This window comes from Mustela nigripes, chromosome 17 (assembly GCF_022355385.1).
Source record: "Mustela nigripes isolate SB6536 chromosome 17, MUSNIG.SB6536, whole genome shotgun sequence".
Lineage (NCBI taxonomy): Eukaryota > Metazoa > Chordata > Mammalia > Carnivora > Mustelidae > Mustela > Mustela nigripes.
This window is the reverse complement of record NC_081573.1, coordinates 43,335,818-43,363,196: the sequence shown is the minus strand read 5'-3', so window position 1 is coordinate 43,363,196 and position 27,379 is coordinate 43,335,818. Positions and strand designations below refer to the sequence as shown.

Sequence of the window (27,379 nt, the reverse complement as noted above, 5' to 3'; positions counted from 1 at the left end):
ACAGATACTGGTGACACTGAGTTGGGGAATACTGAACAGAGCCCAGGTTTGGGGGGTGGAGAAGTGAGGAAGATCACAAATATGAGGTGTCTTTGAAACACCAAGTTTCAGTTAGGCATATACATCCCGGAGTCAGAATAAAGGTGAGGCCGGAGATACGCAGCTGAGAGCCCTCTGGGGATAGGTGGGAATGAGATCTCCTAGGGCAGCGCAGCGTGCAGGCGGAGCCTAGGACAGAGCTTGGATGCTTGCTGGCTGACGGAAGGAGGATGAGCCCGCCAAAGCAGCTCAGAAAGACAGGTAGAGAGGGAAGCTAGCCACAGGAGTGCTCTGGGAGTCAGGGAAGGAGGACTGATAAGGAGACGGGAGCACAGTATCTAATGCAGCTGAGGAGGCAAACAGTCCTAGGAAGACACCAGCCGCCTCAGCCAGAGACGTTCCAGTCATGTGATGGAGGCAGAAACCCTCCTGTAATGGGCTGGCTGAGACGGGGGGTGGGGTGTCACGAGGAGGCACAACGCTTTCAAGAGATCTGGGGAAAAGAGAAGGAGGCCTAGAGCATTAGCTGCAGGAGTTGAGGGGTCCGGGAAGGAATCTGTGATGGTTTTTAATGGGAGAAGAGTTGAACATGTTTAAAAGCCCAGTAGGAAGGGTCTAGTTGAAAAGGTTTATGAACGGGAATGGGACCAAAGCAGGAAGAGGACTGGCTTTAGACATTATAGTCGGAGGGAAGAAGATAAATGCCTACCTAGGTCAGCTGGAAGGTGAGAGAAGCTGGGAGAGTACCTTTGGGTGGCTGCTGTTTTCCCAGTGAATTAGGAGCAAAGAGAATCTGCTGAGAGAGAGAGAGAGAGAGAAGAGGGAGCCCTGGGGTTTGAGGAGAGTAACGATGGTTTGAAATCCTTTCAAGTGACCCAAACATGAGCAGTGTTAAGGTGAACACCCGGTAAAGGCTGGCAACCTCTGTAAATTTACAGAAGTACCAATTTGCCTTGAGCCTTCCTCCCCAGGACTCAGCTACTCACCGAGATGCAGGAAGGTAGCTGGGTTCCTCCACGTGGCTCCCACGAAGGCAGAACCGCAGGGAACTCAGAGGTTTTGGCGAGCGCGGTGCTGCAATGGTGGGCGATGGGATGGGAAGGAGGGAGGCGGATAAGGAGCCGGCGAGAGAGTCCATGAACTAGCTGAGGACCCAAAGGGTTGAAGGACGGTCCCAGCAGGAGCATGCTGGAGAGGGCTGCTTCAGTTCCTGATTTTGGAAATGGCTCCGTTCCAGCAATAACCGTCTAGGGGGCCACAGTGGGAGCAGGAGGATGGCGGAGCTGGAACAAAAGGGCCCTCGTCACACACAAGGAGACTGAGGAACCAAAAGGCCAAGCAAGGTGCTTCGCATTCCTGTGGACACTGGAATCAGGATCGTGGTGGGAGTGGAGGGACAGGGCTATGATGAGCCTGGGTGAGACAGGGAGACGCATACACATGGGACGAGTCATGGCTTCTCAGCTTCCACCCTGAGCACTGTGCTTTCAGACGCCGTCGGAGCTGTGTGGCTGGCCTGGGGAGGCTTGTATTTGCTACTCTGTACCTGGCATCGGCGCTGTCCTTCCAGAGCTGGAAGACCCTGCAGTTAAGGAGCGCTGGGTTGTGATGGCTAGGGGTGCCATCACAGACGACCACACACTCTGGGGGCGGGGGTTAAACAATAGAAATTGTCTCCATAGTTCTGGAGGCTGGAAGTCCAAGATCAAGGTATAGCAGGGTTGGTTTCTTCCGAGGCCTCTTTCCTTGCCTGACAGATGGGCATGCTTTTGCTGTATCCTCGGGGGGTCTTTTCTGGGTGCACATGCATCCCTTTTCTCTGCCCAAGCTTCCCTCTTTTCTAAGGGCCCCATTCAGATTGGCCAAGGGCCCGCCCTAACGGCCTCATTTTAACTGAATTGCCTTTTCAAAGGTCCTATCTCCAAATACAGTCACCCTCTTGAGATGTGGGGGGTTGGGCTCAGCCTGTGAATTTGGTGGAGCACAATTCAGCACAGAGCAAGGGCTGGGTGTGAGATCCACGGGCTGTGTTTACTTTTTCTCTTCGTTCTGCTTATTCAACTTTCTTGGGACTCCTGGAATAGCTTCTGTCTTCTGTGAGCCGGCAGTACCGACACCGGCCCTGCTAACAAAGCAAGCTTCCCAGAGGAAGCTCCCCATCCTGGAGGGAAGTTCTGTGCCAAGCAGCCGCATCTGGTGGCAGGAAGTGGGCCTCCTCCCCGTCTCACTTGGCCGCCCACTGCGGACTTTTTCCTGGGAGGACAGCTTGAAAACAGACTCCGAGAACCCCTCAGTTCTCCAGTGGTGTTGCCACTGCTGGCAGTTTAGGAGTCAGTGGAGGGAGGGAAGGGGAAATAAAGGCGTTAAATATGATTTGTGGGATGTCACATGGAGCATGTTCTGGCTTCGTAGATCCAAATCAGATCAAGAACTTCATATTCTGACTTTCTCACTAGAGCGGAAATCAGATTATCAGCTCCCACACATCTGAGCTCTCACACTTCAGGTAGAAAGTCACTGACTTGCAGATAAACGGTTTGGTTCGTTCCTTCCTGCGCCTCACTTTCCCAGGTGGGATTCGGCTGATGCTGGCAGGGCGACACGTGTTGTGAACCTGAGCTTGAACCGCTGAGTCAGCTCTGCTTAGTCAATACAACCTAGTAAAATCAGACTGGACAAACGCCAGCATTCTAGGGCTCCTGCCAAGGAGTGGGTTCTTAACAATATTGTTAAGGATCCTTTGAGTGGGGGCCAGGAGGAATGTGGAAGAAGAGCTACAAAAACTAAGTTCAGGTGAGTAACAGCTTGGAGAGGTAGGGCCAGGGTGAAATCTCATGCAAAGTGAGTGACTGACCGTGCAAATGAATGGAGCACTGATGATTCCTGATAGGATTGCTGAAAAACCATCTCCTCCCCTCTGTGTGACTCAGAGTGTAATAAAGCTCAGAGAGATCCAATGATTAAGCTCCCGTCAGTCAGTGAAAGTCAGTGGTGGAACTAGAACCCAAGCTAGGTTTTTGAGTTTGGAGTTGCTCTACGTCTGCTTAAAGATGACACCAGCAGAATGAGGAGACATGACAACAGAATGCCACCTGTGGTACTGGATAGGCTCCTGTGCCGGAAGGAAAAAGGAGACTTTGCTGGGACAACTGGCACCACTCGAATGGGGTCTGTGGCTTGGGTGCTAGTGTCGGGCCACGCTGATTTGGTGGTGGGGGTAGGGCTGCACGGGTTAGGGCGACAATGACAGTGCAGGAGAGTGTCGCTGTGTTTGGGAGGGACACCCTGAGGATGTAAGGGTGCCGGAGCAACATGTCAGAGAAAGACAAGAGGGGATGACAGCACAAATGTAAAATGTTAACAACTGGGAAGTCTGGATGAAGAGGAGGGATGTAGGAGATCTTCGTACTGCTCTTGAAATCTTCCGGCAGGTTTGAAACCATTTTAATGTAAAAATAAAAGAAAAAATACAAGTCTAAAAGCATTTTTTTTATTTACAGTATAAAGGTTACAAACGTATATATGTATTTATATATATAATACCCTTAAGTTACAAATTTTCATTGTAATGTACAATGCTGTATGTTGATGTCCAACTCAAGGGAAAGTATTGTCTATGCATTTATATTTATAGAGTACACATAAAGCTTTTTTTAATTCTTAAGAACACAAATACTGCCCTGTTTTATGCCCTAAGTTTTGATTTGGTAGTCTGGCGATACCAGAGGATTTGAGAACTGAATCTTAAACAACACTTAAAAAGAAGTCTTGTTTAAATATAGGGTTCTAAAAAGAAGGAAAAAACCAGAATATCATATACTTTTAATTTCTTGTAGAAGTATTATTCTAGTTTTCTAATAATACTTAATGAAAATGAAAGTTGTATGGAATAAAATACATACAAGGGGGGCATAATCAGAATTTGCACAGATTAGCCAAAATGGCCTTCATAGTTAGTGGTTTGCCATATTATCTTCTATAAGACCTTGGGTCTGGTACCAAAAAAGGAACAAATTCTTTGGGCACCAAGGTCTTATGCTGAACACATCCAACAGATTGTAAACGTAATACTGGAGTCTTATGCTGGAGAAAAAAAATACAAAACTAAAACCAGTTCTTGTAATCAGGGTAGACTTGCTACAGGTATGAAGAATATCACTGAGACTGATGATTGTGCCAAATCCAAAACTTAACTGAAGTCATTTCCTCTCCCCCAAGTTTTAGTAATTCACAAAACAGGGGTGAAAAATACATGTGATACCCTCTAGAACAGGAGATAGAAGGAAAGCACTTCTGCCAACGTAGGAGGAACAGACACTTCCACGACAATACCTATGTGCTGATTCCAATACCACAGAATCATTAGCACCTGATTGTCAAAGGGTAGGTTTAAATTAAAGGCCAACACACTGAAGGCAAGACCTACTTTGTGTGCACTAATCCGGGATGTGGAAAACAAAAGGGAAGGAGCCTATGTGACCATGTGCCCTGTGCCATTCCAATCACAGAGGACTGAAGTACTTTCTGGGTGTAATGAAGGACACTGCCTTAAAAGCTGACCCCAGTAATAAATGGAAGGCAAGGTGGGTGGGAGGGAACTGTCACTCTATGAAAATTATGAAAAAATTCAACTAGCCTCTCTTGTTTCCTTTAGGCGTCTTTTTTATTGAGTTTGAATGTCAGAGTGTTCTAGAGTAAGTGGAACTTTGCTAAGTTTAAAATATTTTCTTTTTGACACACCATTAGACAAATGTTCCTTTTACCATGTGTAAGAACTTTTAGCAAATGAGACATTCAACGGGTATAAGTGTGGAAATGCATGCGTCAGCACAATTTAGAAATGGGGGTAGATGAAATATACATTCAGCTTTGCTATTTATAGTTAAAAGAAGCATTTCTTTAAAAAGACTTGCTGTTGATCCACTTCGGGCAACAGAGCTTAAGTTTTGTTGTTGTTGTAATTTATTCCTAGGGATATTCTATACTGTTCTTCTCAAACTAAAGTCTAGTTTTTTAAAAAAGATTTTTAAGTAATCTCTACACCTAACATGGGGCTCAAACTTACAATCCCAAGATTGAGTTGCACATTCCACCAACTGAACCAGTCAGGCGCCCCGCTAAAGTCTAATTTTGCATTAAAAAAATTAAACTTAATAAAAAGACTGACCTACTTAAGTGTGCTTGGAGTTCTTTCATGTTGTCCTGGACCAGAGACGGAGCACGATTTCAAACCTTTTCCAGTCAGCCAGAGGAGCAGAACTGCAGAGGTACTTTTTGGTAAAAGTATGAAGTGGTTAATTACTTGACCACTGATTGATAGGTGGCATGGTGTAACTGAGAAATAATGGATTATGTGCTACTTGAGGGTAGGAACTTTCTTTTGGACACTTCAGAGTACCTACTAAGTGCTTATTAGATGAAACAATACTTGAATTAATATGTCATTAATTAGCCTTGCAGTTTCAGAAATTCCTCCAGGCCCCCAAAGAACCTTTTGGCTTCATAAGAGATTTCCATCACTTCGGAAGAGGTGACAGAGCATTCAGGTTCCAAAGGTATAATATGTGACTGGGATAAAGGGGGACTCTAAAACAAAGCATCTGGGTCAATAGCATAGTTAAGTAACAGCAGAACTGAGGAAGGTACTAGGAATCTACCAGGGTAGCTAATCTTACAGTATAATAAAGTACCATTTCTCTATTATAGCTTTTTCGGTTCAACCAATCTATTTTGGAGCAACTCAAAAATTACAGTTCAGATGGCAGATTTTTGTTGAATATAGTCAAATGTTCATTAGCGAGCAAGGACTCATCGGTAAATGGCATTACTTATGAATCACACCAAACGTAAATTCACTTTTAAAACTTAAGTCTGCAGTTACCTGGGTGGCTCAGTCATTAAGTGTCTGCCTTTGGCTCAGGTCATGATCCCAGGATCCTAGGATTGAGCCCCACATTGGGCTCCCTGCTCTGTAGGAAGCCTGCTTCTCCCTTTCCCACTTCCCCCTGCTTCTGTTCCCTCTCTTGCTGTCTCTGACAAATTAAAAAAAAAAAAAATCTTTAAAACTTAAGTCTGCTTTGGTTCAGTCACCTGAAGTGGGAAGAATAGAGGTGGCAAAAGATTAATCTCAAGTTTATCAGTTTTGAAACAAAAGAAGAAATCTTGTTAAAATATTTTGTTGAGCTAATATATAAAAACCACTCTTCCAGTGGGGAGTTTAGCTATTGTTAAAAAAAAAAAAAAAAAAAAAAAAGACAACAGATATACAGGTGTGCTCTCTGAACCTATTTTTGGTACCTTATTTTAACTTGTATCACTGATCTGCCAGATCTACTTTTTTTTTTTTAGAGAAATGGTTTCAAATGTGCCATTAAGCAGTCTCTTTCTAGCATAAATTTCACTTATCATTACATGATAGGAGTAGCTCTATTGCTCAAAAACACATAATCTTGATATACAACATAATTATTTTATAATTGTCTGTCATCACACATTTATTGTCTAGATACCCAGCGCAGGGAAGGAGAAAACTTTAAAAAAGGAGGGAGAGTAGAGACTGCTGCTGTTGGTTTTTAAAGACAGTATGTAGAAAGTAAAAAGAATTCTAGATTACCATGCAATCTTGAAAGAGAGAGCACAGTAGCAAATGGCAAATTCCTCTGCTTTCATCTTCAGGAGGGGGAAAAAAAAAGCCACAATAACAATTTAAATTTAACTAAGATTTCCAAACTTAAGACAGGATATAATATAATACCACCTGGTACATTACAGACCTGATAGAGATACACATACAAAAAGAGTGAATATGGTTATGGTCAAATTCAACTTAAACTTGAAGTTTAAGCTGAATTCCAAATTTAAAGAAGTCTCTTTTCCTTACATAGATAGTTGATCTGACCAGAGCAATTTGCTTTGAGACTGAAGAGGTCAGTCATTTTACTTCTTCATTAGCAATTGAAAAAATATGACCTTTGGCTTTCTAACCAGCCATTCATTCATGGCATCTACGGTGGATGGCAGCAACGTGGAAATGTATGCTGGATATTTGGATAGTTTCAATATTACATACAATCAATAGCTTATAACAAGTGAAAATAATAAGAACAAAGTTCAGCATAAGTGTCCAAGATAAGATACAAAAAAGCAGAGAAAGTGCTTAAGTCTACAGGTCTTCCCTGAAAGCTTCAAAAATGTTTAACTTTTAAGTAGGTAGGGTTTTAATAGAATTTGCATAGCAGCTTACAATAGAATTTGCATTAAAAATATGGAGATTCTTCCATGTTTTTGACAACATACAAATATATCCACATGCACATAAATTAAACAAGAAGACCTGGAGGTTCTCACAAAATTTAAAAAAAAAATCCATCATAACTTTTTCTCAAAAGTGGTCACACTTTTGTCCATCAAAATCATTTACAGTGAAAACTTTTTTCCGAGAGAAAAATGATCTTGTCCAGATTCCACACAGCTTAATTTTTTTTTTTAAAGAATAAATTTTGGTCTATTAGCTAAGTGCATTTAATCAGCTGAAAAAAGCTTTGTTACCATTCTGCTTAGGATGATAAATTAGGAAAACAAATAATCAGTGGCAACTTTTATCATTTGTTGGTTAGATTTTTCCAAAATGTAAGAAATAAATAATTCAATCTCTCCTGCCATCCAATAATGTTCCATAACAAAGTTTGTGAGCATACAGCTGATAAAAACAGGCACAATCAGACTTCACCGAGCCTAAAAAGTGCTAAAACATGGCTTTAAAATAGGTGAATGATATGTAAAGTAATTTTTGATTGTTTGTACATGTCCCAATATTTAATCTGAAACTGTCTACTAGGTAGGTGAGTTTACAGTTATAACTATCTAATAAATACTGTATAAACATACATTAAAGTATTTCTTCATATAAAATATTAGATACTTATTTCCAGGTAAGGTTTGATAACTTCAGGAAAGGGCTTACCTTTTTCAGAAAAAGAGTAACTGAGCCTTTCTTTCTTTCTTTTTTTCTTTGGAGAGGAAAAGGGAAATTTTAGGAAATGAGGAGGAAGAATTTTCACACGCCAATTGGCTACTTGTAGACATCTGTGTGGAATATGGAAAAGATGTCAAAGCCCCAGGTCTGGGGGAACTGAGGGCACGGAAGCGGGTCCACTGGGATGACACTACTCTGCAGGTTCATTCCCATTCTACACACGGAAGCCCGCAACATTCTCAGCAACTTCCCTAATTCAAAATGAAAAAGAAATGACAAGTTAAGCTGTTCTAGAAAGGGTGTGAAATACCCCAAATGCCCATTTTTAGTTATCGTTTGAAAATAATTTGCCATATTTTGGCATCTTAATACAAAATACGTATTTATCAAGGCTGTCCTATTCATAAAAAGCACTTCATTTGTGGTTTGAAAACTCCATAAACACACTTAATTGAAGGACAAGCTGGTCACCCATGATTGGAAAGCTGTTGATGTTACACAGGCAGCTTAAGGGCTCTTGCTCTCAGGGGTGCTAGTGGTCAAAGGAAATCTCCCACACATTTTCATTTCACATTAAGACTCAAAATATTTAAAAAACCTTATGGACCTTGGTGTTAAATATGATGGTTCAAGCTTGAACAAAATGAGTCAGAATGGCTCACACACTTTACCTTCTCCTGCTCACATGTTCATTACACCCTTTTTAGAGAACTTTTTCATATAACTGATGAGTACAGGGGCTTGTAAGTTTCCCCTGAAAATATTCTCAGTGGCTTATTAGCCTTTCACACTAACCAAGAAAACCTCAACCAAATGGCTTTGCTGCAAAGTCTGTGACTGCACTGTGCAACTTTTCAGGTTAATAATGCTCTCACTGCGAAGAATGTCTAAGCTCCCTTATCTGAGGGTATTATGTGTTGAAATTCTGCTTCCAGAAATCATAGCTGGACCTTCAAGATACTGCTTTTCTTCCCTTGCAAATTTACTAAAGATGGAACTAAACATAGGTCTATGAATCCTTAAAACATAAAAAAATTCTTGAAAGGCATATTCTAGTCTAGATTCCAATTTCCAGTTTTAAGTGGATCAAATAATTTATTTTTGGAACGGTAGCCGGGGGAAGAACTGTAATCTCTCCCCAGCCTCTGCATGTGGTTAATCTCATTGTACAAGGGGAAGAAAGATTGACTTATGGGCAGAAGAAACACAATGGAGTTACAATGTCTAACTCAAACTCTCTGAGCTCATGAGTCTGCTCTTCCAAATGTCCCACCTAGGTCAGTCCACACTCACACCAAATAGCTCATGTTTTGCATTTATGGTTGTGGGGTTTTTCCTCCCCTGTTTGGAGTGTTACCCTCCTATACTCCCTGAAGTGCTCACCTCCTCTTATGACACTCCTAATAGATATAGTAAGTGAGAAGTATCCCTAGACTTTTCCTCCGAGAATACCGAGAACATCTGAGTCAATATCACCTTTTCTTTTAGATCTGGGGACTGTAGTAATCTTGTCATTATATATAGCTATTATATTAAATGTTTTCAGATATATACCTCCTTCATAATTAGGAAAAACAAGCTGAGTGTGATTCTTTAATACCACAATCTTACTGCTACTAAATAATGATGACGTCTGGCAATGCTTAGGAAAACCCAGGTAGCTGTTCTGTGGCCTCATCACCCTGCCCACCAGAGAATGCATTATTAAGTCAACAGTGAGTCTTGAATTAGCAGCTGCCTGTCCATGCCACTCTGCTGCCACAAAGGGAGAGGACCAGGGCCAGGAACCAGCATGGGCTCACAAAGGCCAATGCAATTTCACATGATGTTTGTGCTAAAGAGATGGCTTTATAGAGCCTACTCTTTAAAGAAGTGGGCTCTCCAAGATTTATCTTCCTCAGTGAGATCTACCCACTAGAAAAGATACTCCTAAGGAAACCCATCTCAAAGACTATTCCTTAAAACCAAGATGGATGATCTCCCTGGAATGGCAGTGATAATCCAGTTATTCAAACAGTGACTAATGAAGCTCCACTAACCCTAACCAAAGGCACATTTGGTAAGCAATAAAAAAAATGGCTTAGGCTAAAATGAGGATTTTCTTTTAAAAGAAATCTTATCGCCTGGCTCCTACCAAAGATAAGTCAGAAAAACCTAAAACAAGCAAACCTCTTCTTTCAAATCAGTGGTTTCCTACTTGGTCACCATTAGAAAGGGAGTGGAATGCAAGGCAAATCAAATTTCACAAGTTCTAAGTCCTAAAGTTAGCACTTCTGAGTGGCAAAGCTTGTGATGCGGTGGGAAAGTGGTGACCAGAGTGGGATGCAGGAGAGCCAGGACAGATGGGAGAACGCTTTGGTGTGCAACTCAGGGACTTCCTGGGGTGGAAGGATGAAGTGACAGTAAGCTCCAATAGCACGTAGGACCTATCCGGAATGGCCCAAAGCACAAGCGGCTGTCAACTAGCACCTGGGAAAAGATGGTTGAACTAAGCAAGATGTCGAGGCTTGAAATAAATCCTACAAGAAGAAGAAAATGAAAACAACTCTTGGATATTTGATTACGTCCAAACAAACAAACAAAATAAAACTAAACAAAAACCCACAATGAGCCATCCTTTTTCAGAGGGGAAATAAATCTAGTGACTTAGAAACCACATTAGGAAACGAGGCAATAAATCAACAGCTTCAGTTTGGAGCTTATTAGAATCCTAGAATTTCTGGCCAAGGTAGCTTGGGAAAGGCAGGCTCTTCTTTAAACACAGTTACTGTTCAGCAGTGATCTGCAGGTCCTTGTCAAGGCACTGTGCTGGAGGAGAGAGCAAAGAGCTTTCTTTTTGTGCTTTTTTTTTTTTTTTTTTTTTTTTTTTTTGAGGTGGAAATACTTCTTGTGACATTCAAGACTCTTTTCTGATTTTCTGCTGCTCATACGAGCAGTCCCATGCGAGTGACTTTGGCTGACAAGAACGTGTGCAACACAAATACGATCGGCTTCGGACAAGAGTGCAGGTCCACGGTCTGTGGAGAAAGCACACGAATGATCACTACCACACACAGAAGCTTTCATAAACAGACACAAAACGAACAAATTTGGATGTATTGTTCTACTTTTTAGAAAGAATTTGGATTAAGAAAGTGTAGGGGCTCCTGGGTGGCTCGGTTGGTTGAGCGTCTGCCTTAGGCTTAGGTGATGATCCTTGAGCCCCGCATCAGGTTCCCTGCTCAGTGCGGGGCGGAGGGGGGGGTCTGCTTCTCCTTCTCCCCCTCCCCTACCCATGCTCTCTGTCTCTCTCAAATAAATAAATAAAATCTTAAAAAAAAAAAAAAAAGGTGCCAGACTTATGGAAACATCTCTCAGGAACTTAAAGCCACAAATGAAAAGTATACTCTGAAGTAAGGTCACTCCAGGTAGTAATGAAAACTAGTGTGAACTTCCACATCACAGTTAGGAGACAAGTGGTGGGGAGCTGGAATCCACCATGCCTGGCAGGAAGAACCAAATGGAAGAAGATGGAAAACAAAGAAAAATATGCTATATGGAGATCATTAATTAGGATTATATTCCCAGGGGAATCAGAGTGAATGCAGCTGAATGTGACTATGGATGGGTATGATTTTTGATATCCCTCACAGGTTTGTGGTAGGAATGCAACTCTTGAGGCTAGTTAGGAGGGCTAGTCATAGATTCCTAAGCTTAGGCCTCTATCTGGACAGTTGACACCAGGTGAACAAGGAGACCTGCATCGGGCTGTGAGTCAAGCCAGTCCTCAGCACTGATGCAGAACCAGGAATAGGGCATAGTTAACTATGCCTTTTAAAGAAAAATACAACTTTATTCAAAATATAAATTACAGAGCATGAATTTCATCATTAAACTTTGTATACATTAAATATAAGGCAGGGAGTAAAACTATATAGCCAGGAATAATCTAATACCTAGCTTGCTAAATGACAACTGCTATGAATAACTAGTTAATTTAACATAAGTTAATTTAATAGAAGCATTTAACTCTATTTAATGTTTGAGGCTTTAAAAAAAAATATATATATATACATATTTTTATTTCCCAGCAAGATCAAATATACCAGAAATACAGATACAATGCTGAAATCCAAATGATTTTAAAGTGCTTATTGGTTTCTTGAGGCCCTTAAAACAGCCCTGACCTAATCAAAGACCCTTGGATGGGAAGTCAGTGATTTGATGTTTCAGACTATACTTCCCTCTGGCCTTCTGAGGGATGTTTCCCACTTCTTCTTCTTCTTCTTCTTTTTTAATTTAAATTAAATTAATTAAATACAGTGTATTATTAGTTTCAGAGGTAGACTCATCAGTCTTATATAATATCCAGTGCTCATCACATCACGTGCTCCCCTCAATATCCATCACCCCATCCCTCCCAGCCCCCTCCTCTCCAGCACCCTCAGTTTGTTTTCCATGATTAAGAGTCTCTTATTTTTTTTTTTTTTTAAGATTTCATTTATTTACTTGACAGAGAGATTGAGATCACAAGCAGGCAGAGAGGCAAGCAGAGGGAGAGGGGGAAGCAGGTTCCCTACTGAGCAGAGAGCCCAATCAGGACTCTATCCCAGGAGCCCGAGATCATGACCCCAGGGGAAGGCAGAGGCCCAACCCATGAGCCGCCCAGGCGCCCCAAGAGTTTCTTATGGTTTGTCTCCCCCTCTGACTTCGTTTTATCTTATTTTTCCCTCCCTTCCCCCATGATCCTCCTCTTTGTTTCTTCATATATAATTCTCTTCCTCTGATTGACTTATTTCGCTGGGCATAATACCCTCTAGTTTCATCCACGTCCTTGCAAATGGCTGCTTCGAGCTTTTGAAAAGCCCTGGTCCATGGTCCAATCATAGTCTCCTAAAGGTTCATTATTTAAAATAAGATTTCTAGACATGATTTCTTATTTGGAAGTTATTTTCTCTACGATCTCTTTCAGTAATAAAATGTCAAGATTCTGTTTTGCAAATTTCCATCTATGGTAAGTGTCAACAGACATAATATTTCATGTATAAGACTTGAACTTGGGGCACCTGGGTGGCTCAGTGGATTAAAGCCTCTGCCTTTGGCTCAGGTCATGATCCCAGGGTCCTGGGATGGAGCCCTGCATCACGCTCCCTGTTCCTCCTCTCCCTCTCTCAGCCTGCCTCTCCCCCTACTTGAGATCTCTATCAAATAAATAAATAAAATCTTTTTTAAAATGATAAGACAGAAAAGGCATTATTTTACTCCTTTATCATAATTTGTGATTTCTGAAGTAAACTTTACACACTTCTATGGTTCCCTAAGGGAAATCATAAATTCCTGCCGATCTTTCCTTTAAAAGACAAGGAGCTCTTAAAAAAAAAATGATGGTTGTGTGGAGATACCTCTGTATCTTTTTTCTCATCAGCAGAATTTCTGTAGCAACCAAGTCATTCTATTACTTTTAACTCATCTCAACCAACTACTAATAATAGCAATGGATAGAATTTATTTATTAAAGTTTACCATCTTTTGTATTTTATAGCTCATATTTGATAAAAGGCTATTTCTTAAAAGGGCTATCCATTTTTCCCTTCTACCATTCAAACAAAACTTTTTAAAAAGGAATGATTTCCTGAAGTGGGGGAAAGAAACACACACACACACACACACACACAGGCCCCAAACCCAAACCCAATACATCCTGAAAACTAAAGAACAATTTCCTGACTCCAAATGGATGATATGTCCACACTTTTCTATACAAAAGGTAAAACACAATGAGAAAGAAAGAAAATACCTATTGGAGTAAACATGGTTTTCAGAAACACTCTTACCAGTTCTCCTTCAGGACCACCAAAATCCAGATACAGATTTCTAATGCCATCATCAGCAGACATTTTCAGCCTCTCAAAGGGGTAGCGGTACAATATGCTGCTGGAACCTCCATTCTCCTTGGAGATAGTGAACCCATTTTCATAGTGGACAGTGAATCTTACTTCTTGGCCATTTATCGTGCAGCCTATTGAAGACATGCAAAAGCTATCATTAATAAAGTTAGCACTTCAGTTTTCAAATGGAAAAGGATTCTTCTGACTTCAACAAAGGAAAAAGAATCCTTTCTTGAGAATGTGTGATATCTAACTTATTTGGAACGACCTCAAGTAAGTTTTGTTCTGGTTGCTTGGGTCAATATCTAGACTGAGATGAGAAAGAGATGACCATAACTCTCCATGACATCTGATCTGATCCAGTTTGACTCAGTGAGTATCAATTAAACACTTGTGCTGGCAGTAGGCGGTGCATGGTACTAGAGAAGTGAGAGGCATGGTGCCCGCTCTCGAGAACTTTCTAAATGAATAGGCATAAACGTGAAATTCCTAATCGTGCTGGGTAGAATGTACAGAACACGACTAAACACTAGACTGAACGAGTCCAAAGTCAAGGAATAGTTTTCCTGGAGGAGAAGGTACTTCAGAGAGGCCCTAAAAAATAGGTCAAACCGGATGGGCAGTGAATAGAGCAAGGTTTCAAATGGGCAAGAAGAAAGAACATCCAAAGGAGAGAAGGCAGAAATGCCTTTTAGGGGCAGTCGCAGGGTTTGGTTGGTATTTGGGAAGAGGATAAAGATAATGTTTATTATCAAAGGTAAGAGTCATAGTTAGCAAAAGTCATACTGTCAGTCCGATCAAAGATCAAATTCAAAGGATTGATCTGAATCGATAGGAAAAAAACCCCTTTGATCATTAAGACTGACACATGCCGGGGCGCCTGGGTGGCTCAGTGGGTTAAGCCGCTGCCTTCGGCTCAGGTCATGATCTCAGGGTCCTGGGATCGAGTCCCACATCGGGCTCTCTGCTCAGCAGGGTGCCTGCTTCCTCCTCTCTCTCTGCCTGCCTCTCTGCCTACTTGTGATCTCTCTCTGTCAAATAAATAAAATCTTTAAAAAAAAAAAAAAAAGACTGACACATGCCTTTTCTCAAGACTGGCGAAGTTTCCATTTCACTAACATCCGAGCACAGTTTTGCTGTTAGTACAGGGGCTGCAAGTGCCAGGCCCTCTGAGACCTGGGAATTCGCACAACCCCTTGAGAGATGTACTTCACATCACCTAAAGGATCAGAGTCTTGCTCTGTTTGGTCACAAAAAGTACTTTCTAAACAAGCAAGTCCTCCTATCCAGACCCATCAGTGTATTTTTTCACTGCCCTTGCACTGAATTAGTTAAAATAGCTCTGTGTTTAAGTAATAAGAAAAAAGAACAATAGACAAATATTGGCAGTGTCCCTTCTCAGCACTACTCAAAGAAGAGAACTTCGGCCCAAAGACTGAATTTTCATTATCCTCAGACAAAAACCCTGGGTGGGGGGGGGGAACATGGATAAAACTACCTACCTGTAGAAAGATATACAATGCAATAATCTCAGAATAAATGGCTAAGGGTTTGGAGGAAGAACAGATAGATCCTAATCAGGGCAACTAGGATACAGTTTTCAAGGGAATTTTATTCTATTAACATCCCTGAAGCTATAGTGCAGTCAAGGGTAGTGAGATTTGTTTGAGGAGAAGAGGGGATCAGTTCTAGTCTAGAAAAGAGAAGCTCAAAGAACAAGGATTTGCTCGAGTTCTGGAAGCACTGGCTAGGGAAGGTGGGGGAGTATTTCTGCCAGCAGGTGTGTCATTACTGGGGCAAGATCAGGTGATGCAGCTAGAAAAGGCAAGCCATTAACCCCCTAAGAGCCTGCCATAAACCAAGTTGCCCAAAGATCTTGTTTAGGATTATTTCCTCCTAGGAGGGAAGAAAAGCAACGCAAATGTAGTAGCTGTGTGTGTTACTTAAGAAAAAACAAGGGCCCCTAGGTGGCTCCATTGGTTAAGCATCTGCCTTCGGCTCAGGTCATGATCTCAGGGTTCCTGGATCAAGTCCCATGTCGGGCTCCCTGCTCAGTGGGGAGTCTGCTTCTCCCTCCCGCTCTACCTCTCCCTCAACTTGTGCTCTCGCTCTCTCTCTGGAAGAAAAGAAAAGAATCAAACAGAATACTGTTTCTGATTATCTCAACCTTGAAGGGAAAAAATAAAGGTGACACTGAATATGTCTGGGTTTAGATGTGAGTTTGTTTTCACTTAAAACTGCTAATTAATACCAGATAATTCTGAACGTATGAATTGACCATAGCAGTGTTGTATCTATAAGTCCTAGTTCAATGGTTTCTCCCCAAATGGTAAGTATATATAGTTAAAGCAATGGTGACTAAGTACCTGGTACCTCTCATGCTCAGAGGGTGTCAGGAGTAGTGCACTGAAGAGCAAAAAGTCTCTGACTGGGGCGCCTGGGTGGCTCAGTGGGTTAAGCCGCTGCCTTTGGCTCAGGTCATGATCTCAGAGTCCTGGGATCGAGACCCATCGGGCGCTCTGCTCAGCAGGGGGCCTGCTTCCTCCTCTCTCTATGCCTGCCTCTCTGCCTGCTTGTGATCTCTGTCAAATAAATAAATAAAATCTTAAAAAAAAAAAAAAAAGTCTTTGACTGTGACTTAACGCGCGCGCGCACGTGTGTGTGTGTGTGTGTGTGTGTGTGTATGTGTGTGTGTACGGCAGCCAGCTGTGATAAGTGGCCCAATTCTGATGGGATAGGATCTGGGACTTATTAGTGAAGCTCTGGGTTACTCCAGGTGGCTTATTATAACCATCCTGATGTCCTGATTCAACTAAAATCCTTTTGTGGACTATAAATCCACTATGTACCTCAATTTATAGGTAAGTCAGTAAAAAATGCAATGTGCTGATTTTGCTTAACAGGGCCATTATCAGAAATATAAAAAGACATCAACAGCATTCAAGGACAATCACAGAACATCAAATACTGAAGTTTAAAAGACAGAAAAAAAAAAACTACAGTTTTTGCAGTAATCAAGGGAGGAAGATAAACATTCAGCACCCAGCAGTGGGGGCTTTGTGTTCCTTTTGGAGGGTACGATGTGGGTTGATAGTGTTCAGAGATCAAGTTAGGGGAAGGAACTTCATGGGCCTGGACCCAGAATAATCAGCAAACATACATGAAGTTCAGCGGAGTTGTGAATTATATATTAGTTTGTTTGTTCATTAAATCATTTATTCTTATTTTTTTAATTCTCTGCTCTCACAGGGCAGCAGGGATGACAGTTGGGTCCTTACAAACAATCTACATTGTAGAAATCACTGTTTTGTTTTGTTTGTAAGATTTATTTATTTTAGAGACAGAGAGAGAGAGAGAGCAGGGTGAGGGGCAGAGGGAGAGGGAGACAAACAATCCCGAGCAGACTCCCCGCGCTCAACCGACTGAGCCACCCAGGCGCCCCACGAAACCATTGTTTTGAACACTTTTTATGTGCCAGACACATAAGTTACATGTTATATTATGTGTTAGGTTGTGGGAGATACAGAGTTAAACAAAAGATGCTTCCTATTCAGACAAGTGAGAGAGAAAGAAAAGGAAATACGGATACAGAAAAATGAACTACATCCTATACTAGGGAATTGGACAAGACACTATATTGGAGGATAGAGGAGAGGGGAATAGTCTAATTCTGGGTAATCTTTTTTTAAAGAAGATTTTACTTATTTATTTGACAAGCAGAGATCACAAGTAGGCGAAAAGGCAGGCAGGGGAGGGGGAAGCAGGCTCCCCATGGAGCCCGATGCGGGGCTCAATCCCAGGACCCCGAGATCATGATCTGAACTGAAGGCAGAGGCTTAACCCACTGAGCCACCCAGGTGGCCCAATTCTGGGTAACCTTAAAAGGCTTAATTAGAGGTGCTAATTCTCTGGGGTTTAAGTAACAATAACAAACATAACAATGGCCACTTTGCTGAGTGTATACTATACAGCAGAATTAGTAAATCATGACATTTCAACTTGTCTAAAAATCTAATAAACTTTCAGCATCTTTGGGAAAATTTTATTACCAAGTAATATGTAAAACAGACACCCTCATCTCTTCTCTAAGTTCATTTCATCTGTGAGACTTAATTCATAACCAACCCACCACCTGGAATAGGGGTCAAGGACAAGGTGGTGACCAGGGATGGGGTGAGAGGCAGCGGGTGGGGGAAGACTGAGAACGCTTATGTGCGCGCCAACCACCTAAAACCCAGAAATCTCCAGTTTACCACATGTACTCTCATCCAAGCTCAATCATTCTGAACGAAGTTCTCTGAGGAGAATCTCCCTGTATCATTAATAGTCTGCATTAGAATATTCTCTGACTTCATGTTTAAGGTTCAATTATTACACTCAAGTATTTTTTTTTCTATTTTTTTTTTTTTTTTTCCTTTTGAGAGAGACTGAGAATCTTAAGCAGACTCTAGCATGGAACCCATCATGGGGCTCGAGTTCACAACCCTGAGATCATGACCTGAGCTGAAATCATAGGGAGTCAGACACTCAGGGTACCTGGGGCTCAGTCAATTAAGTGTCTGCCTATGGCTCAGGGTCCTGGGATCGAGCCCTGTGTTGGGCTCCCTGCTCAGAAAGAAGTCTTCTTCTCCCTTTCCCTCTGCCCCTCCTCCCAACTCATGCACACTCTCTCTTTCTCTCTCAAATAAATAAAATCTTTAAAAAAAAAAGTCAGATTAGCAACCGATGGAGGACCCAGGAGCCCCTCAACATTTCTCTTTAAACTGGATCTCCTGCATTAATATTTTTAGATGTTCAAATCTCTCATTATCAGAAGAAATGCCATTACTCAATCCTCAGCTTCCCCTTTTCTCTCTATCTCTTTATTTAAAGATTTTATTTATTTATTTGACACAGAGAGAGAAACAGCGAGAGAGGGAACAAGCAGAGGGAGTTGGGGAGGGAGAAGCACGCTTCCTGCTGAGCAGGGGGCCCACGATACAGGGTTCGATCCCAGGACCCTGGGACCATGACATGAGCCGAAGGCAGATGCTTAACGACTGAGCCACCCAGGCACCCCCTCTCTCTTTTTAAAAAGATTTTATTTTTAAGTACTCTCTACATGCAACATGCAGCTTGAACTTACAACCCCAAGATCAGGAGTTAATCTCTACCAACTGAGCTCTACTGACTGAAGCAGCCAGGAGCCCCGCTTTCTTTTCTTAAAAGGAGTGTCTTTAGTCAGTTTATCTGTGTTTCACTGTGTTTCACTTTCCATTCAATCCTCAGTCCTTTTCAGTCTGCCAAAGCCATCATACCACTGAGTATCTTTTCTGAAGGGCACCAATAATTATCTCCATGTTGCTGAATCCAACCAGCTTCCTTAGCTCTTGTCTTGATACTTGTAAGTACTCACTGTCAGCTGTCTACCCAGTTTCTATTTCTCCATTCTTTCTTTACAGCCAAACCCTATTTTTTTAAAAGATTTTTTTATTTGTTTGACAGACCGAAATCACAAGTAGGCAGAGAGGCAGGCAGAGAGAGAAAGGAGGAAGCAGGCTCCCTGATGAGCAGAGAGCCCGATGTGGAGCTCAATCCCAGGACCCCAAGATCATGACCTGAGCTGAAGGCAGAAGCTTTGACCCACTGATCTACCCAGGCACCCCCCAAACCCTATTTTTATTCAAATTTCTACACTTTTTCCTCATGTGTTACAAAGAAGGGTCATCTCAATTTCAAGGGTAGATAGCGGCTGAGCCAATCCGAGCACAGCTTTCCTCTGGTAACTGTTGTTGGTCCAAAGTATACACATGAACCAAATTGGCTCAATCAGATTGGAAAGAAATACAATTGGGAAGGAAAGACCACCCCTCACCTTCTATCCTTTTTTTTTTTTTTTTTTAAGCTTTTATTTATTGGGTGGCTGACTGGGTGGCTCAGTCATTAAGTGTCTGCCTTTGGCTCAGGTCGTGATCTCAGGGTCCTGGGTTCAGGTCCCGCATTGGGCTCCCTGCTTGGCGGGAAGCCTTCTTCTCCTTCTCCATTCCCTCTTCTTGTGTTCCCTCTCTCGCTGTGTTTTTCTCTGACAGATAAATAAAATCTTTTCTTTAAAATCTTTTAAAGAAAATCTTTTAAAGAAAAGATTTTATTTATCTGTCAGAGAGAGAGAGCACAAGCAAGGAGAGTGGCAGGCAGAGGGCGAAGCAGGCTCCCAGCTGAGCAGGGAGCCCAACTCAGGGCTCGATTCCAGGACCCCGAGGATCATGACCTGAGCGGAAGGCAGATGCTTAACCAACTGACCCACCAGGTATCCCCTCACCTTTTATTCTTACTCTTTCTTCTATGTAGATAATACATTTCTTTAATGTTTAATCTAGTTTTAGAGGGGATTTTCTGTTAATTTCAGCCTAAACCATCCTGATACATTTAGCCCTACTGGCTGCTCCTTTCCTTCTTCTACGGTTTGCATGAAGCTAATGGTCCCCACCAGCCTTAGTTTTCCTTTGTGTGCTCTGACTACTATCTCACAGTCTGCTAAGTTGGGGAGACACTGGCTTTTTCAAACTATGGGATACTGCTGAGTACAATGATACATGTTAAAGATAACTTCCAAGCAGCTTTCCAGTAGTAAAAAAATTTAATAAAGCCAAGAGGAAAAAAGGCTCATTAATAAATTTATTGTTATATCAAGATAATTGCTGGTAAATACATCCCATGGTTTCTACTTTGTGTCTTTTTATTTTATTTTTTTAATTTTTCTTTATTTTGCATCTTTTTTAAATGAGAGACTACTGGAGATTAGCAGTGTATCCTGAAGGACAACTATCCTAACATCAAAGAAATGCTCTGCTGCAAATCTTGTTTCTGCTGTTCTGCGGCCAGTTACTCGGTATGAGGGGTCTGGAGGGCTGCAGTATTTCCTGTAAGACCTTTCCTTCAGTAGCTGCAGGACTGAGCCACCTTGGGCTCCCCTGGGTCTTCCAGAAAAATCCAGAAGGTAATGGGCTTTGTGGGTTCAACCTGGCCTGATTGCCCAGGACTCTCTTGGAGAAAGGCTGAAGCAATATCATCTGTTCCTGCACATAAAAAATGCAAGTCTAGGGGCGCCTGGGTGGCTCAGTGGGTTGAGCCGCTGCCTTCGGCTCGGGTCATGATCTAGGGGTCCTGGGATCCAGTCCCGCGTCGGGCTCTCTGCTCGGCAGGGAGCCTGCTTCTCTCTCTCTCTCTCTCTCTCTGCCTGCCTCTCCATCTGCTTGTGATTTCTCTCTGTCAAATAAATAAATAAAATTTAAAAAAAAATGCAAGTCTATCAAGTATAATCAATGGACTGATCATGCCCAGGCTTACAAAGAACATGACACTATGTTCCTTTCTTATAGCTATTTGGTCAAAGGCATGAAGTAGGTCTTATTTATTTTTATTTCTCACATTACAAAGCACAGCACTCTGTAAGTAAAAAAACACTCAATAAATGTTTGTTGATTTAATGAATTAAGAGAAAATGATACTGTATATATCCTCTAGGAGTTTAATCTGCGCATAAGAATGAGTCATTTAGAGGGGGGAAAGCAGGGGCTTAAGGCACTGGTTTTGGAGTCAGAAAAGACCCAATTCAAGCCCTCACAACATTAATGCCAGTTCTTTCATCTTAAAAATATAGGTTTATGGGGTGCCTGGGTGGTTAAGTGGGTTAAGCCTCTGCTTTCGGCTCCGGTCATGATCTCAGGGTCCTAGGATCGAGCCCCGCATCTGGCTCTCTGCTCAGCAGGGTGCCTGCTTCCACTTTTCTCTCTCTCTGCCTGCCTCTCTGCCTACTTGTGATCACTGTCTGTCAAACAAATAAATAAAATCTTTTAAAAAAAAATAAAGGCTTAGAAGTGTGTGTGTTAGGGTCAGAGGAAACATACATTCAATTTATGACTTATAACAACCCTGGTAAGTACTCATTATTCCTTCTGCTTCTGTCCTTCCAACTTCAAAGGCAGGGGCTATGCCTACTCTATTTTAGTATAGCCAGTACAAGTATAGAGTATACACTCAATCCATATTTGCCCAGTAGCTGAATAAAAATTCAAGAGAATTTTACAAAATCAAGAACACGGTTAAAAAGCAAACTCTTTCATTATATATGCTAACAATATAAACACTTCAAAATGCTCATTTTCTTCTCCTTTTGGAGATTTTCTACATCTTCACTAAAGCAAATCCTCCTGTATCTACTACTACTTAGCCTTTATAACATCAAAACTATAGAAATGCAGAGTATCTCCATAAAGTTCTTTGATTTAAAAATTGTAAAGTTTGGGTAACTGGTATGATGAAATTAGCCTTTAGAAGAATATTTATTAAAGTTCAAACAAATATATACATATATGTATTTTCATACTTTGAATTCCTATAAAAAATGGAAAATGGTTTTAAATATATCAAAGAATTAACTGTATTTTCTGCTTAGTGATCTTGAGGTTCATATTTACTAAAAGGAAATAGTCCTGTGTTCTGGAAGGATCATATACCAATTCTACTGTAATCTAACAAAGGTTTAAAACTAAATGAACATTATACAGATGCCTGGGTGGCTCAGTGGGTTAATGTCTGTCATTGGCTCCGGTCATGATCGCAGGGTCCTGGGATTGAGTTCTGCACTGGGCTCCTTGCTCAGCAGGGAGCCTGCATTTGCCTCTCTCCCTCTCTCTCTCTCTGACAAGTAAATAAACAAAATCCTTTTTTAAAAAAGATTTTATTTATTTATTTGACAGAGAGAGATCACAAGTAGGCAGAGAGGCAGGCAGAGAGAGAGGAGGAAGCAGGCTCCCCGCTGAGCAGAGAGCCAATGTGGGGCTCGATTCCAGGTGCCTGGGATCATGACCTAAGCGGAAGGCAGAGGCTTTAACCCACTGAGCCACCCAGGTGCCCATAAATCTTTAAAGATAAATAAATAAAACTAAATGAACATTATGAAGTTCATGTGTTGCGCTCACTAGCAAAATCTTAAAGGTAGTTACCAAAATTTTTCTAAATGAGTATACTATACAAATAAGTAAATAAATGCATAAACCATAACCAATACACATAAGAGACAAAGAAATAGAGCTTAAATTTATGATTTCTTCTTGTCAATGTTCTGATGTTCTTTAGGCCACAGATACCTGAATAGGTAGTACAATGTGCCATAATTATAGTTTTAAATAAACCTTTCTGAATCTCCCAACAATAACACCAAGTGATAACATGCATCTGCAGGACATGCTTATATATGTACGTTTGTATACGCAAATGAGGATGTGCACATTAAGCACACACATAGTAAGACAAAGATCAGGTGTATGACACACAGACACACACAAATGCATTTTAAAGGAATTCTGGCTCTCATCAAAACAGTTTACTTTCAGTCACTGTAGTACATGTGGCACAGTTCTAAATTCAGAGTAAGTGATTAGTAAGTATATCAGTTGACCTGAATTGTGGAAATGAAAGTATTATCAAGGTAATATTAAAAGACAGCTGTAAGTGGGAATAAAAAGGTTCAAAATTACCAAAAAATAAAGTATAAGGACCCAACCAATCCTCCCCTCAAGCCATCTGTATTTAAACAACCGTGAGCTAGGGACTGGACAGATTGTTGTTTCCAGCCAGAAGTTTAGCTGTCAGACAGCAGAGCAACAACAGGAAAGTGAAAAATGTTAAAAATCTAAAATGCATTCTTTGTTTTGGGAAACACATCTCTCTGGATTTTTTTTTTTTTTTTTAAAGATTTCATCTATTTATTTGAGTGAGAGAGACAGCATGACCAAGGGGGATGGGCAAAGGGAGAAGTAGATTCTCTGCTGAGCAGGGAGCCTGATGCAGGGCTCAATCCCAGGACCTTGGGATCATGACTTGGGCTGAAGACAGACGCTTAACCATCTGAGCCATCCAGGTGCCCTTCTCTCTGGATTCTTAAAGACGATATGGTGATCTCAGATGCCAGTAAAGGGCCTAATGAATGTTCTTGGGCTCCCCAAAGGAACAGAGAGCACTATAGACCTTCACATTGAGGACACAACCCAGAAAGCATATTCTGTGCCCAAGACTAAAACCAGAGCGTGGTCACCAACCACTCTATAGTGAAAATGGGTGGGAAACACACAGATGAAAAAGTGTGGAAATGGTGGCTTTAGGTGAAATCCAAGGTGGGGTCTTACTAGTCACTGGTGTCACTACTTGAATCATCACTGTGGTTGTAAGGAAAATATCAACCAATTACTAATGGGTTGAAGAATTATGTCATTTTGACAACATTTAAAAAATTCTCCCTCTGCCAATGTTAGAAGATGACCCATGGAAATGTTACCTATGCAGTTCTAAAGCCATGGAGATCTCTCACTTTCCAAAAGCAATGGAAAGAAAGATAAATTACAAGACATTCTTCCCTTTAAACATTTTCTCTTTTTATAAAATTCTATAAAACTGTTTATAAAATAAAATACATAGAAAACAGGAGCAAAATTAAGTAAACTGTATTGGAACCAAGATAATCAAATTAGTGTTACCTGGATGGTTCCGTCGATTAAGCATTTGCCTTTGGCTCAGGTCATAATCCCGGGGTCCCAGGATAGAGCCCCGCAACAGGCTCCCCGCTCAGTGGAGAGTCCGCTTCTCCCTCTGACCCTTCCCCCTTTCACGCTCTCTCTCTCTATCTCTCTCAAATAAATAAAATATTTTTAAAAAGATAAAATTAATTCAAACCATATTAGAAACTCTATATCTTCATTTTGACTATTCTTTGTTCTTGTTAAAATGGAAAACAATCTGGAAATACCTACACGTGTACATACATATATATACACAAAGGAAGCCATAAGGACTAGCCACAAGAGGGCGCTTCAACAATGAAAAGACACCACCAGGCTTCTCTCCTTTAGATGCTTATTTCAAAATTTGAAGACAAACTCCTACACAAAATTCCTTATTTTTCTGTAGCCATAAGCCTTGTAATATGCCCATATTTTAAGGGTGTTTATCCATATCTTAGACTAAATCTTCTGAACAGAAGTTTAGTGCATCTAGTACTTAGTAAATCAGTCCTTACGCTATCATATACAGATTAAAACAATGAACACCAAAACTGTCACGTTGTACAAAGGGTGTTATAAAGGAGCCATATATAAGGTTTAGGGAAACTTTACTACTGAAACAGAAAAACCAGGTTTCTTCCATCAAGATCATTTTATGCTGCCATATTTTAGAATATTTTTGAGTAATGGTTTTTACTTTATTTTTTTTTTTTAAGATTTTGTTTTAAAGATTTTATTTATTCATTTGACAGAGAGACAGAGAACATAAGCAAGGGGAGTGGCAGACAGAGGGAGAGGGAGAAGCAAACTCCCTGCTGAGCAAGGTTCTGATGCGGGACATGATCCCAGAACCCTGGGATCATGACCTGAGTGGAAGGCAGATGCTCAACCCAGGTGCCTCTTTTAATTAAGATTTATTTATTCATTTGATAGAGAGAGAGAGAGCACGAGTTGGAGGGGCAGAGGGAGAAGGAGAAGGAAAGGGAGAATCCCACGTAGGCTCCACACCCAGTGCAGAGCCCAAAGTGGGGCTCAATCTCTGGACCCTGAGATCATGACCTGAGCTGAAATTAAGAGTTGGGACACTCAACCAACTGAGCCTCCCAGACGTCTCTGGTTTTTACTTTATTTTTTATTTTATTTTATTTACTTATTTGACAGACAGAGATCACAAGTAGAGGCAGGCAGAGAGAGAGGGGGAAAAAAGCTCCCTGCTGAGCAGAGAGCCCGATGTGGGGTTCTATTCCAGGACCCTGGGATTATAACCTGAGCTAAAGGCAGAGGCTTTAACCCACTGAGCCACCCAGGCACCCCCTGGTTTTTACTTTAAACAAAGTATAACATTTCCATGTAATTACTATTTGAAATGGTGTGTCAGGATCTATACCTAGTGAGACTTCCTTAAGTAGCTCAGCAGCAGCATGGCAACCCTGAACAAGTATCCTGGTCCAGGTCGACAGATCCCGATGTGTCTCCACCCTGAAGAGATGCATCTCAATGCCCTGCCGAGAGCCTGTTCTGGTAGCAAACGTGAGGTCAGATCCAAGTGAGGGTGATCGACATCCAGAGCCAGAATGAACCAACCTAGGACCACAAAGAGGGCAAAGATCAAAAGTAATTAATACAGTGGTATAAGAAAATGTCAGCAATTTATGCTGGTAAATAAGCAGAAAGTTATAAAAGCTACCTGCAGTTCTGGCAAAGTATATTTCAAAACAATATTATAGCCTTTGAAGTATATACCATTCTTTTGTCCCATAAAATGACCCCTCAAGTCATAGGCAGAACACTGGGCTGGATGAGCTAAGGCCCAATATTCCATTCCTTTTTATGCTCTGAAAAGGCTGCACAGGTCAAAGAAAGGTTCAGTTTTGACTAGGACGTGTTAAGCCCCCACATACAAACAGCCTCCCCTCTTATCAACATCGCTCACTAGATGGTACTTTTTTTTCCTACCAAGAATGAACCTACACTGACATACCATAATCACCCAAAGTCCATAGTTGACTTTAGGGATCACTCTTGGTGTTGTGAATTCTATAGGTCTGGACAAATGTGTAACAACATATATCCGTCATTATAATATACACAGTATTTGCCCTAAAAGTTCTCTTTGCTCTGCTTATTCATCCCCTCCCCCTCCTCCTGTCAGCCATTTATCTGTATACCTTTTACTTCCTTTTCTTAACTTACTGCATTAGCAAGAATTGCTTGTAGGATGTTAAAAAGGAATGGCAAGAGGGGACAGGACATCCTTGCCTTGTTCCTGATTGTAATGGGAAAACTGTGTTTCTCATTATTAAGCATATTAGCTAGAGATTTTTTGTAGACAGTTTTTATCAAGTTGAGAATATTCCCTTCTATTCCTAGTTTACTTTTCTTTTTTAAAAATCAGAAACCGGTATTGAATTTTGTCAAATGACTTTTCTGCATCTCTTGATAGATTCATATGATTTTTCCTGTTTAGCTTCCTTTTTTTTTTTTTTTTTAAGATTCTATTTATTTGACGGACAGAGATCACACATAGGCAGAGAGGCAGGCGGGGGGGGGGGGGGAAGTAGGCTCCCTGCTGAGCAGAGAGCCCAAAATGGGGCTTGATCCCAAGACCCTGGGATCAGTGTCTAAGCTGAATGCAGAGACTTTAACCCACTGAGCCACCCAGGCACCCCTCTTGTTTAGCTTCTTGATGGGATGGATGACATTAATTGATTTTAGAATACTCAACCAGCCTTACATATCTGGGATAAATCCCACTCGGTCATGATATATAATTCTTTTTATACTTTTTTGGATTTGATTTGCTAATACTTGTTGAGGACTTTTGCATTTATATTCATGAGAGATATTGGTCTACATTTTCTTATAAGGTCTTCGTCTGGTGTTGGTATTAGGGTAATGCTAGCCTCACAGAATGAGAAAGTATTCCCACTGCTTCTTTCCTCTGAAAGAGATTATAGGGA

The 27,379-nt window shown here is 41.3% G+C and overlaps 1 protein-coding gene across 1 annotated transcript in view; it reads right to left on the bottom strand.

The window, feature by feature from the left end:
* Positions 1-3,507: 3,507 nt before the first annotated feature.
* SNTB2 (syntrophin beta 2) overlaps positions 3,508-27,379 on the bottom strand; it is a 116,782-nt gene continuing 92,910 nt past the window's right edge. The window contains exons 5-7 of the mRNA XM_059383027.1: positions 25,807-26,003; positions 13,828-14,012; positions 3,508-11,031 (exon numbers count right to left, since the gene is read on the bottom strand). Coding sequence (XP_059239010.1) covers positions 10,939-11,031; positions 13,828-14,012; positions 25,807-26,003 — 475 coding nt within the window. The 3' untranslated portion in view covers positions 3,508-10,938. The remainder of the gene's footprint in view (positions 11,032-13,827; positions 14,013-25,806; positions 26,004-27,379) is intronic.